General features: G+C 42.8%; 1 protein-coding gene across 2 annotated transcripts in view; it reads left to right on the top strand.

The window, feature by feature from the left end:
- Window positions 1-11,398, top strand: part of BRAT1 (BRCA1 associated ATM activator 1) — a 71,560-nt gene extending 60,162 nt beyond the window's left edge. For both annotated transcript variants that reach the window (XM_073553720.1, XM_073553721.1), the window contains exon 14: window positions 10,298-11,398. In XM_073553720.1, the coding sequence (XP_073409821.1) occupies window positions 10,298-10,984 (687 nt within the window). In that variant the 3' untranslated portion in view covers window positions 10,985-11,398. The remainder of the gene's footprint in view (window positions 1-10,297) is intronic.
- The last annotated feature ends 267 nt before the right edge of the window (window positions 11,399-11,665 follow it).

The following is an 11,665-nucleotide window of genomic DNA, read 5'->3' as shown; positions in this document are numbered from 1 at the left end:
TTCTCTCTCTTTCTCTCTCTCTTTTTCTTTCTCTCTCTTTCTCTCTCTCTTTCTCTCTCTTTTTCTCTCTCTCTCTTTTTCGCTCTCTCTTTTTCTCTCTCTCTTTCTCTCTCTTTTTCTCTCTCTCTTTCTCTCTCTTTTTCTTTCTCTCTCTCTTTTTCTTTCTCTCTCTCTTTTTCTTTCTCTCTCTCTTTTTCTTTCTCTCTCTCTTTTTCTTTCTCTCTCTCTTTTTCTCTCTCTCTTTTTCTCTCTCTTTTTCTCTCTTTTTCTCTCTCTCTTTTTCTTTCTCTCTCTTTTTCTTTCTCTCTCTCTTTTTCTTTCTCTCTCTCTTTTTCTTTCTCTCTCTCTTTTTCTTTCTCTCTCTTTTTCTCTCTCTCTTTTTCTCTCTCTCTCTTTTTCTCTCTCTCTCTTTTTCTCTCTCTCTCTCTTTTTCTCTCTCTCTCTCTTTTTCTCTCTTTCTCTTTTTCTCTCTCTCCATGGACTTACCTCTTACACTACATCTGTCTCCAGCAGAGAGTCCGTTTTCGGCGTTCAGGCCTGAACAGTGACCATCCGGGACAAATGCTGAACATTTCTGTTTGTGTTTGCCCATCTCTACACATAGAGCTCCGCAGAGGAAGGACGAGGATTTAGGGGGATTCGAGGAAAGATGATCAATCCTGCTTGTCAGCACCCCCCCAGAATGAGGCTGATGTACTAGATTTTCTACGCACAGCGGTCGACACAGGGAGCTGCTGGAATCCCATTTATCAACCTCGTTTTTCCTCTCCACGTTTCCTCATCCAGCCATAGTAGTTTTTTTTCTTTTCTAACTTCCGTATCTATACGAAGCCTTTTTGCCTTTTTTGTGTGAGAAATTTGATTAATTTTCATTGCTGTCACCAGATTTCATTAAAAAGAAAATAAAAAAAAACAAAAAAAAATATATATATATAGAGAGAAAAAGTTAACAGCACAGTACTTGGCTTCAGGTGCCCGGCCCCTGGCAGAAAGTCCCGTTTTCAGCCACAATTTCCAATATTCACTCCAAATAAAGGCAGCAATCCATAGTAATTTTTTTCAAAGTGGTAGTGAGGTTCATTCAGCCCACATATCAAGGCAACGTTTCGGCTCAACTGAGCCTTTCTCAAGCAGTGGGAGTTACAGAAAAGTGTCTTTTTATAGCCCATATAACAATCATTTTACAATTCAGTGCATACAATTTCTTTCATTATAGTCAATAGGCTCCATATGTGCAAACAGGGCAAAAAGTGCTTGTGCTCAATGCAATCTTTATACTTTGCATTAAACTTCATCTCATTAGTGTTTTTGTGATTGCACATTAGTCATACAGTATTACAGTGTCTCATAATCCCTTTGATTTACATACCACCACATGGAGGACGCCATGAACATTGAAAACACTATAGCTGGCGTTCCTGTAGCTCAACTGAGCATGTGCTATGAGTCATCAGCTCTGTCATGTGCAGCCAGCCAATAGAAAAGCATGTGTGGCATTTCCTTTCTCTGCATCACCTCAAAGACGCCATATTGTGTGTGGCAGAAGGTCATTATTATTATTATTATTATTATTATTATTATTATTTATTTATTGTTATAGCGCCATTTATTCCATGGCGCTTTACAAGTAAGGAGGGGTATACATAAAAACAAGTACAATAATCTTAAGCAATACAAATCATAACTGGTACAGGAGGAGAGAGGACCCTGCCCGCGAGGGCTCACAATCTACATGGGATGGGTGATAATACAGTAGGCGAGGGTAGAGCTGGTCATGCAGCGGTTTGGTCGATCGGTGGTTACTGCAGGTTGTAGGCTTGTCGGAAGAGGTGGGTCTTCAGGCTCTTTTTGAAGGTTTCGATGGTAGGTGAGAGTCTGATATGTTGTGGTAGAGAGTTCCAGAGTAGGGGTGATGCGCGAGAGAAATCTTGTATGCGATTGTGGGAAGAGGAGATAAGAGGGGAGTAGAGAAGGAGATCTTGTGAGGATCGGAGGTTGCGTGCAGGAAAGTACCGGGAGACGAGGTCACAGATGTATGGAGGAGACAGGTTGTGGATGGCTTTGTATGTCATGGTTAGGGTTTTGTAATGGAGTCTCTAGGCAATTGGGAGCCAGTGAAGGGATTGACAGAGAGGAGAAGCTGGGGAATAGCGGGGGGACAGGTGGATTAGTCGGGCAGCAGAGTTTAGAATAGATTGGAGGGGTGCGAGAGTGTTTGAGGGGAGGCCACAGAGCAGGAGGTTGCAGTAGTCAAGGCGAGAGATGATGAGGGCATGGACTAGGGTTTTTGCAGATTCTTGGGTGAGGAATGAACGGATTCGTGAAATATTTTTGAGTTGAAGTCGGCAGGAAGTGGAAAGGGCTTGGATATGTGGTTTGAAGGAGAGATTATCGTCAAGGATTACTCCGAGGCAGCGAGCTTGTGGGACTGGGGAGAGTGGGCAGTCATTTACTGTAATTGATAGGTTCGTAGGGGGGGTCACGTGAGATGGGGGAAAGATCATGAATTCTGTTTTGTCCATGTTGAGTTTCAGAAATCTAGCGGAGAAGAAGGATGAAATAGTGGACAGACATTGAGGGATTCTGGTTAGTAGGGAGGTGATATCTGGTCCAGAGATGTAGATCTGTGTGTCATCAGCGTAGAGATGATACTGAAAGCCATGAGATTTTATGAGCTGTCCCAGGCCAAAGGTGTAAATAGAGAACAGCAGGGGCCCAAGGACTGAACCTTGTGGGACTCCGACAGATAGGGGGCGAGGTGAGGAGGTGGTGTGTGAGTGGGAGACGCTGAATGTCCGGTCTGTTAGGTATGATGAGATCCAGGATAGGGCCAAGTCTGTGATGCCGAGGGATGAGAGGGTCTGTAATAATAGGGAATGGTCCACTGTGTCAAAGGCAGCCGACAGGTCCAGGAGGAGGAGGACAGAGTAGTGTCGCTTGCTCTTGGCGGTTAAGAGGTCATTGGTGACCTTAGTAAGGGCAGTTTCAGTGGAGTGGTGTGACCGGAAGCCAGATTGTAAGCGGTCGAAGAGGGAGCAGGAAGAGAGATGGGAGGACAGTTCAAGGTAGACGTGCTGTTCCAGTAGCTTGGAGGCGTAGGGGAGAAGTGATATAGGGCGATAGCTAGATACAGAGGATGGGTCAAGAGAGGGCTTTTTGAGGATAGGTGTGATGGAGGCATGTTTAAAGCTTGAGGGGAAAACACCAGTTGTTAGTGATAGGTTGAAGAGATGGGTTAGGGTTGGGATGAAGACTGGTGAGGTTTGGTTATGAAGTGGGATGGGATCGGGTCGAGTGCACAGGTGGTGAGATGTGATCTTGAGAGTAGAGTGGAGAGTCGATCTTCTGTAATGGTGGAGAAGTTGGTTTTGAAGGTGGAGGGCTGGGAAGTCGGGAGGAAGGGTTCTGGGGGTTGTTGACCAAAACTTTCTCTGATGTTATCAATCTTCTGCTTGAAGAATGAGGCAAAGTCTTCAGCTGAGATGAGTGGGGAGGGAGGAGGTGCTGGGGGGCGGAGGAGAGAATTGAAGGTGTTGAATAACTGTTTAGGGTTGTGAGACAGGGAGGATATGAGAGATGAGAAGTAGGTTTGTTTAGCTGTGGCGAGTGTGGTCTTGAAAGTAGTGAGGGACAGTTTGAATGCGATGAAGTGCTCGTTGGAGTGGGATCTTTTCCATCTGCGCTCAGCAGCCCTGGAAGCTCGCCTCAGCTCTTTGGTCAGGCTGGTGTGCCAGGGCTGTCTGTTGATTTTGCGAGCTTTGGTATGTGTAAGTGGGGCAGCGGATTCCAAAGCTACAGCTATTGTGGTGTTATATAGAGCGGCAGCGTCATCCGCATTGTGTAAGGAACTTATATCTGTGAGAGGGAGAAGGGATTCAGAGAATGAGTGTAGGTCAAGGTGTTTAAGATTTCTGCGAGGGTGTGAAAGTTTGTGGGGTGGGGATTGTAGACATGGAGTGAAAAGGGAAGAGAATGTGAGAAGGTTGTGGTCAGAGAGAGGAAGAGGTGAGTTAGAGAGGTTAGATAGGGAGCAGAGGCGGGTGAAGATGAGGTCCAGTGTGTGGCCATCTTTGTGGGTGGCTGTAGAAGACCATTGAGTGAGGCCGAAGGAGGAAGTGAGAGATAGGAGTTTAGTGGCAGCTGAGAGGGAAGTGTCAATGGGGATGTTGAAGTCGCCCATGATGATAGTAGGGATGTCCGCGGAAAGGAAATGAAGTAACCAGGTGGTGAAGTGGTCAAAGAAGGTGGTGGCTGGCCCTGGGGGGCGGTAGATGACAGCCAGTTGGAGGTTGGAGGGGGAGTAGATGCGCACAGAGTGCACCTCAAAGGAAGAGAGGGTAACAGAGGGTGGCAGTGGGATTGGAGTGAAGGAGCAGGTATCTGACAGGAGAAAACCAACTCCTCCGCCATGTTTGCTGCTGGGGCGGGGGGTGTGAGAAAGGTGGAAGCCACCATATGAAAGTGCAGCAGGAGAGGCTGTGTCAGAAGGGGGTGAGCCAGGTTTCGGTGATGGCGAGGAAGGAAAGTTTGGTAGTAACAAAAAGATCATGGATGTAGGAAAGCTTGTTGCAGACAGAGCGAGCGTTCCACAGAGCTCCTGTTAGTGGGACTGGGGAAGCGGGGGCTGGGTGAATGGGTATAAGGTTGGAGAGGTTACGGAAGGTTGTGATAGAGCGTGGATGGGAGGTAGAAATGACTGTGGGAATGTGGTGAGGAGGACCAGGATTTGGGGAGATATTACCAGCAGTGAGAAGGAGCAGAGAAAGTGTTAGCAGGTGGGAGCAGGAGAGGGAATGAGGGGGCTGTCTGTGTTTGGAGACAGAGGATTGTATGGTAAGGAACAGTTTTGAGGCAGAGGTGAGGTGGATGGGGAGGATTGAAGAAGAGATGAACAGTTCCTTACTAGGAGTAGGGATTAGGGGAATTAGCAGAAAGTGAAGGATTATAGGGGTGAAAACAAACAGAAACATTGTTTACAGTGACTGTGTACAGTTCCCTTCAGTTCCCTTCTGGTTCAATTCTGGTTTTAATTCTTAAATTAATCTTCACACTTCTAGAACACACTTATAGAAATCACACTGCAGACTGAAGTCTTTATGCAGACTTGAGCTATGCAATATATGTACAACTAAGTGCAGTCAGGTGTGAAGCAGAGAGGAGTGGTCTCTACTCTTCTTGGTCAGACAATTAAGAGTGGACCAGATGCATATGATCAAGCCAGAGCAAACAAGGTCATAAATAACACTGGGGTAAGCTGGGGTTAGCTGAAAGGCATACCATGTGAATGCTAGGTGCAGAGGCAAGTCTATGTGCAAAGCTGGGTGATGCACTGTGTGCCCTTCATAGACAGACAGCAGGAGAGCTGGGTGGATGGACATACCATGTGAATGCTAGGTTCAGAGGCAAGTCTATGTGCAAAGCTGGGTGATGCACTGTGTGCCCTTCATAGACAGACAGCAGGAGAGCTGGGTGGATGGACATACCTGTCGGAAGAATAGAGATGTTTGTTAGAGTGCGATGGTGGCAGGTAGCAGGGCACAGTCTGTATACATCCTTCTGGTTTTAATTCTTAAATTAATCTTCACACTTCTAGAACACACTTATAGAAATCACACTGCAGACTGAAGTCTTTATGCAGACTTGTGCTCTGCAATATATGTACAACACTATTAAGCCTTTATATCCACATCCATATTAGGTTTTTAACCAGCGTTTTTACATAAACCATATAAGGCCACTACTATATTAATCTTATGACATTATCAGTCACAATATTGCTGCGACTCTTGAAAACACGCTATTATTTATATATAGGAGAAACGCTGTTATTTATATATAGGGAAATCCATAAGGCTGCAAATTTTCTTTACCTTGATATATAGGGATGGGGATATTTTTGGATAAAATACTAAATCCCATTGCAAGGAGTTGTAAATCGTATATATTAGACACGACGGATTTTTTGAAAAAATTGGAAACAATTAAATTGCAAGGCGAGGTGATACTGGCGTCGTTTGACGTCGTGTCACTTTATACCTCAATAGACCACAAACGGGGTCTTAGTTCAGTTGATGAGATGTTGAAACAGGCCGGATATACTGAAGATGGGAAGAATTTTTAATTGAAAATGTTAAAATAATTTTGACCCGAAATTATTTTTTATTTGGTGATGTTTTTTATAATCAAAGACATGGTACAGCAATGAGGGCCAATATGGCCCCTGCCTATGCAAATATTGTTATGGGGGTCCTAGAGGAGAGCTTCGTCTATGTGTCTCCCCACTTCCAACATGTGTTGGTGTGGTGGAGATGCATAGACGATGTTTTTCTCCTCTGGACTGGCACAGAGGATGCATTGGATGAGATTCATTGGTTTTTGAATACAATAGATGAGACAATCAAATATACTTTGGTTTCCTCAAAAACAGCTACAATTTTTAGATGTCTTAATCAAACAAGTGGGAGGTGAATTGATTACTACATTGTTTATCAAAGAAACAGACAAAAATAATTTATTGGTATATGATAGTCAGCACCGACGGAGCATGGTAAGATCTATACCACTCAGTCAATTATTGAGAGTGAGGAGGATTGCCAAAATGGATAATGAGGTTGATGCAGTTATGGATAATCTGATAAAAACATTTGTGAACAGGGGTTATCCTCAGTGGATGTTGGAAAGTGAAGAGGAAAACTTTGGAAAAGGATAGGAAGGAGCTAATTAGTGGTAAATCAGATATTAATAAGAAAAGAGGTTTTTAAAAAGAATCCCAATCATATCTACATATAATGAGGAAAGTAAAGGTATATCCACTATTATAAAAAAAACATTGGGGTATGCTGGGTAAGTAACATAGTTTTGAAGGCTGATGGAAGACCTTATGTCCATCTAGTTCAGCCTATTTTTAGTGCAGGTGTTCTGCATTGTTGATCCTGGGGAAGGCAAAAAACCCACAGAGTAGAAGCCAATTTTCTCCATAGGGAAAAAAATTCCTTCCCCTAAGCTGGGTCAACCATCTACCTATAATATTCTGTTATTCGTAACCTTCTATACTGTTACAAGAACAGCATCCATTCCTTTCTTAAATTAATTCAGTGAGTTGGCCATCACCCCTTCCTCAGGAAGAGAATTCCAGAGCCTCACTGCTCTTACCGTGAAGAACCCTCTTCTATGCTGGTGCAGAAATTGTCTTTCCTCCAAACGAAGAGATTGCCCCCTTGTTCTTGTCACAGTCCTTGGTACAAACAGTTCACTGGAGAGATCTCTGTATTGCCCTCTGATATACTTGTACATATATATTAGGTCTCCCCTAAGTCTTCTCTTTTCTAGAGTAAATAGACCTAATTTTGATAACCATTCTGGGTATTGTAGTGAACCAACTCCATTTAGCATTTTAGTAGCCTGCCTTTGAACCCTTTCAAGTTCAGTAATGTCTTTCTTGAGCACCGGCGTCCAAAATTGCACACAATCCTCCAAATGTGGTCTGACGAGTGATTTGTACAGAGGGAGAATGATGTTTTCATCTCGTGTCCCCAGTCCTCTTCTAATGCATCCCATGACCCTATTTGCTTTGGTGGCAGCTGCCTGACACTGGGCACTCCAATTTAGATTCTTATTGACTAAGATGCCTAAGTTTTTTCCATGTCTGATTTCCCCAGCAGTTTCCCATTTAGTAAGTAATTGTAGCATCTGTTTCTCCTTCCCATGTGCATAACCTTACACTTATCTGTGTTAAACCTCATTTGCCATTTTTCAGCCCAATTCTCCAATTTACTCAAATCTGTCTGTAGTTGCAAACTGTCCTCCTTTGTGTTAACTACCTTACATAGTTTTGTATCATCTGCAAATACTGATATTTTACTGTGTAAGCCATCCACTAGATCATTAATAAATAGATTAAATAGTAGGGGGGCCCAATACAGAACCCTGTGGTACCCCACTAGTAACCCTGGCCCAATCTGAGTATGCCCCAATAATAACCACTCTTTGTTTTCTATCACTAAGCCAGCTACCTACCCCGCTAGACACATTTTCCCCTAGCCCAAGCTTTCTCTTCTTACTTCCCAATCTTTTATGTGGGACAGTGTCAAATACTTTAGAGAAGTCGAGATAAAAGACATCCAATGATTCTCCTTGGTCCATTTGAGAGCTTACATCCTCATAGAAGCTGATCAGGTTAGTCTGACAGGAGCGATCCTTCATAAATCCATGTTGATATGGAGTTAAACATTTATTAACATTGAGATATTCCATAATGGTATCCCTTAGAAACCCTTCAAAAATTTTACCCACAATGTTACCTCTAATATAGATAAATGAATTTCTAACATGCAATTCTGATCATGTGATATATCTCTTGGAATGCCCCTGTAAGTTGTGGTATGTTGGGGAAACCACGTGGGATTTTAAGACCAGAATAAACCAAAATCGGTATACTATTAGAAAGAAGAAACTTGATTTGCCGGTCCCGAAACACTTTGTTGAGTGTAATCATACCGAGAGGGCCTTGAGATTTAGAATAATTGATGTGGTCCCTGTACAGAGAAGGGGTGGGGATAGAGAACTCATACTTAAGAAAAAGGAATTGAAGTGGATCTATGAGCTGAATACATTAAGACCGAAAGGGTTAATTGCTGAATTTAAAATACATACTGTTATATAAAACTGTTGCTCTATATGTGTTGTATTGTCGACCTATGGATATATTGGGAATGATTTTCCCAGGTTTTAATTCTTTTTTAGATGTATCACTATTCATAAGAGAGTTAAAATTACCCTGGTGAAGATATTCAGAACATGGAGGACGAATGGACTTTTGTTAAATAATTTTTTCTGTATGGAAAGCAATTTTTGTAAAGTAATTTTTTTGGCTAAAAAGTTTTTGTGAATATTTTCTATATGGGTTCAGTCATGTGGTCAGCCAATTTTACATTAATTTGATGATTAGTGGATTGTTATGGCTGCGGGGATAACTGATATATATTGCCCTTTAGGCACTGGGGTGAATCAGGCGGCCTGATGAAGGTCATATGGCGCTCGTGAGTGGCTATTTGGATAAACCGGAAGCAACCTGATAAGGGTGTTGTCCGGGGCTCCAGGGCAACTAACAATGTAATATTAAATCCCAATATATCAAGGTAAAGAAAATTTGCAGCCTTATGGTTTTTCCTATATATAAATAATAGCGTGTTTTCAAGAGTCGCAGCAATATTGTGACTGATGGTGTCATAAGATTAATATAGTAGTGGCCTTATATGGTTTATGTAAAAACGCTGGTTAAAAACCTAATATGGATGTGGATAAAGGCTTAATAGTGTTATATGACCTTCTGCCACACACAATATGGCGTCTTTGAAGTGATGCAGAGAAAGGAAATGCCACACATGCTTTTCTATTGGCTGGCTGCACATGACAGAGCTGATGACTCATAGCTCATGCTCAGTTGAGCTACAGGAACGCCAGCTATAGTGTTTTCAATGTTCATGGCGTCCTCCATGTGGTGGTATGTAAATCAAAGGGATTATGAGACACTGTAATACTGTATGACTAATGTGCAATCACAAAAACACTAATAAGATGAAGTTTAATGCAAAGTATAAAGATTGCATTGAGCACAAGCACTTTTTGCCCTGTTTGCACATATGGAGCCTATTGACTATAATGAAAGAAATTGTATAATGAAAGAAATTGTATGCACTGAATTGTAATTTCTTGTATTGTAAAATGATTGTTATATGGGCTATAAAAAGACACTTTTCTGTAACTCCCACTGCTTGAGAAAGGCTCAGTTGAGCCACAACGTTGCCTTGATATGTGGGCTGAATAAACCTCACTACCACTTTGAAAAAAATTACTACGGAGTGCTGCCTGTTTTTGGAATATATATATATATATATAAAATACGTGAGCAGTAAAAAATAATTTTTTTTTATTCATTTTCTTCTACAATGTCGATCAGATCATAAGATTTTTGAAGGACATATATATTTTTCCCCATTTTTATTGATATTTTTTATTAACTTTGTAGCTGGAGCATCAATTTGAGCCGATCATAGTGATAGTAGTCACTGTCAGAGCCGATCTAAGTCTGCTAGGACTCGGCAGCTTAGCTATGCACATACCCAGCGATCAAGTGATCGCTGGGTCCAGTATACTCATTGCTGATTCTTCGATATGTAGCAAAGGAGAAGACAGAAGTGGTGATAAACCGCCTCTGTCTTCCCTCAAGTGTCTTCGCTGTGGTGCGGGATGATAAACTATGGAAGTGTAATAATCCATAATTGTGTTCTCCCAACAGGATCTGGTGCCCCATCTAATAGACATTCTATGTCACGACACGGAAGGCTTCCCCAGGAGGGCGGTGGTGAAGGTATTTACTGATTGGCTAAGGAACGGTCACGTGCAAAAACTCCAAGACTCGGACACCGTGCTGTCCCAGATTCTGGAGACGACGTGCAGTGACTTAGATTGGGAGGTGAAGGTGAACGCATTGGACCTTGCAGATTCCTACATGTCCCAAATATTGGAGATGGGACCGTCCCAAACGTGCCCTTACACTATAGGGCTGCCATCGAGCAGAAGCTCAGGTCCCATCTCAGACGCTCTGGTTACATGTGAACGAGTCGGGCTTTTCCAGGCCTTATTCACTTGTCTTTGTGACTGTGACCGGCCAGTGGCATTAAAAGCTTGTGAAATCCTTCTCACTGTGAAGCCCAAACTGTGCAGTGGGGACACCGATCCCTCCGAACAACATGGAAGAGACTGGCTGGAGCACACAATAAAGGAAAAGCTGATGGCAGGTGGGGACGGGCAGGAGCGCCCACCAGAATGGGCCACTGGGGTCATAAAGAAGATGGATTTGGATAACATAAAGTGTTCCCTGTCGAAAAGCAGTGACTATTTACATGAGACGCCCCTGTCGCTGCTGCAGGACGTCAAGGCCACCTTATGGGGGGGAGAAATGCACGATGCAGATTGCTACTGATGTGGACGTTTAAGGGACTTTTCTGCTGCATATTTCACTGCAAAAGTGCCTTCTGTGCTGTAATTTGCAGTGGATCCGACCTGTTTTTTCCTACTGGGAGCCAGAAGCCCTCTTGGCCACCCTCCAGCTACTCAGTAGCCGACCTGCAGCATTTCATGGGGGCACTGCCCTAACTTCTAAGAAGGAAGACCTGGTTATAAGAAAGTGACTGACCCTGACTCTATTGAGGGCGTTGCAGTAAGGATTATTTTTCTATTACACTGGTTTTTAACCCTCTTGCTGCCAGTACAGATTTTACATTAAGACGAACCATTAAAAAATAATAATAATAATTTGTATTTTACAATAATGGGCGTCTTCCTGTAATTTTGCATTAAAGCATAACATTTTATAAAATAAAAGGCATAAAATGTATCTTTCTGGGTTGTGATTGGTACAAGAAGTAATGGCATAAATGAACATTTAATCACCGGATGTTGATGTGATGAAAGATACCTGAGATTTCTCTAATAATGTCGCTTGCGGCTTTCACCCTTCCAAATCTGGATTAATGGAAGTCTTTAATCAGAAAATCACCTATGGTTAATCATTGCATTACACTGTGGTTGGGTCACTATGGGGGCATCATACTGTGTGAGGGGCAACTGTGGGGGCATCATACTGTATGCGGGGCAACTGTGG

The sequence above is a fragment of the Dendrobates tinctorius genome, unplaced genomic scaffold (assembly GCF_039654945.1).
Source record: "Dendrobates tinctorius isolate UK_male_01 unplaced genomic scaffold, ASM3965494v1 ptg000202l, whole genome shotgun sequence".
Lineage (NCBI taxonomy): Eukaryota > Metazoa > Chordata > Amphibia > Anura > Dendrobatidae > Dendrobates > Dendrobates tinctorius.
Note: the sequence above shows the minus strand (reverse complement) of the source record. Positions and strands in the feature narration are given on the sequence as shown.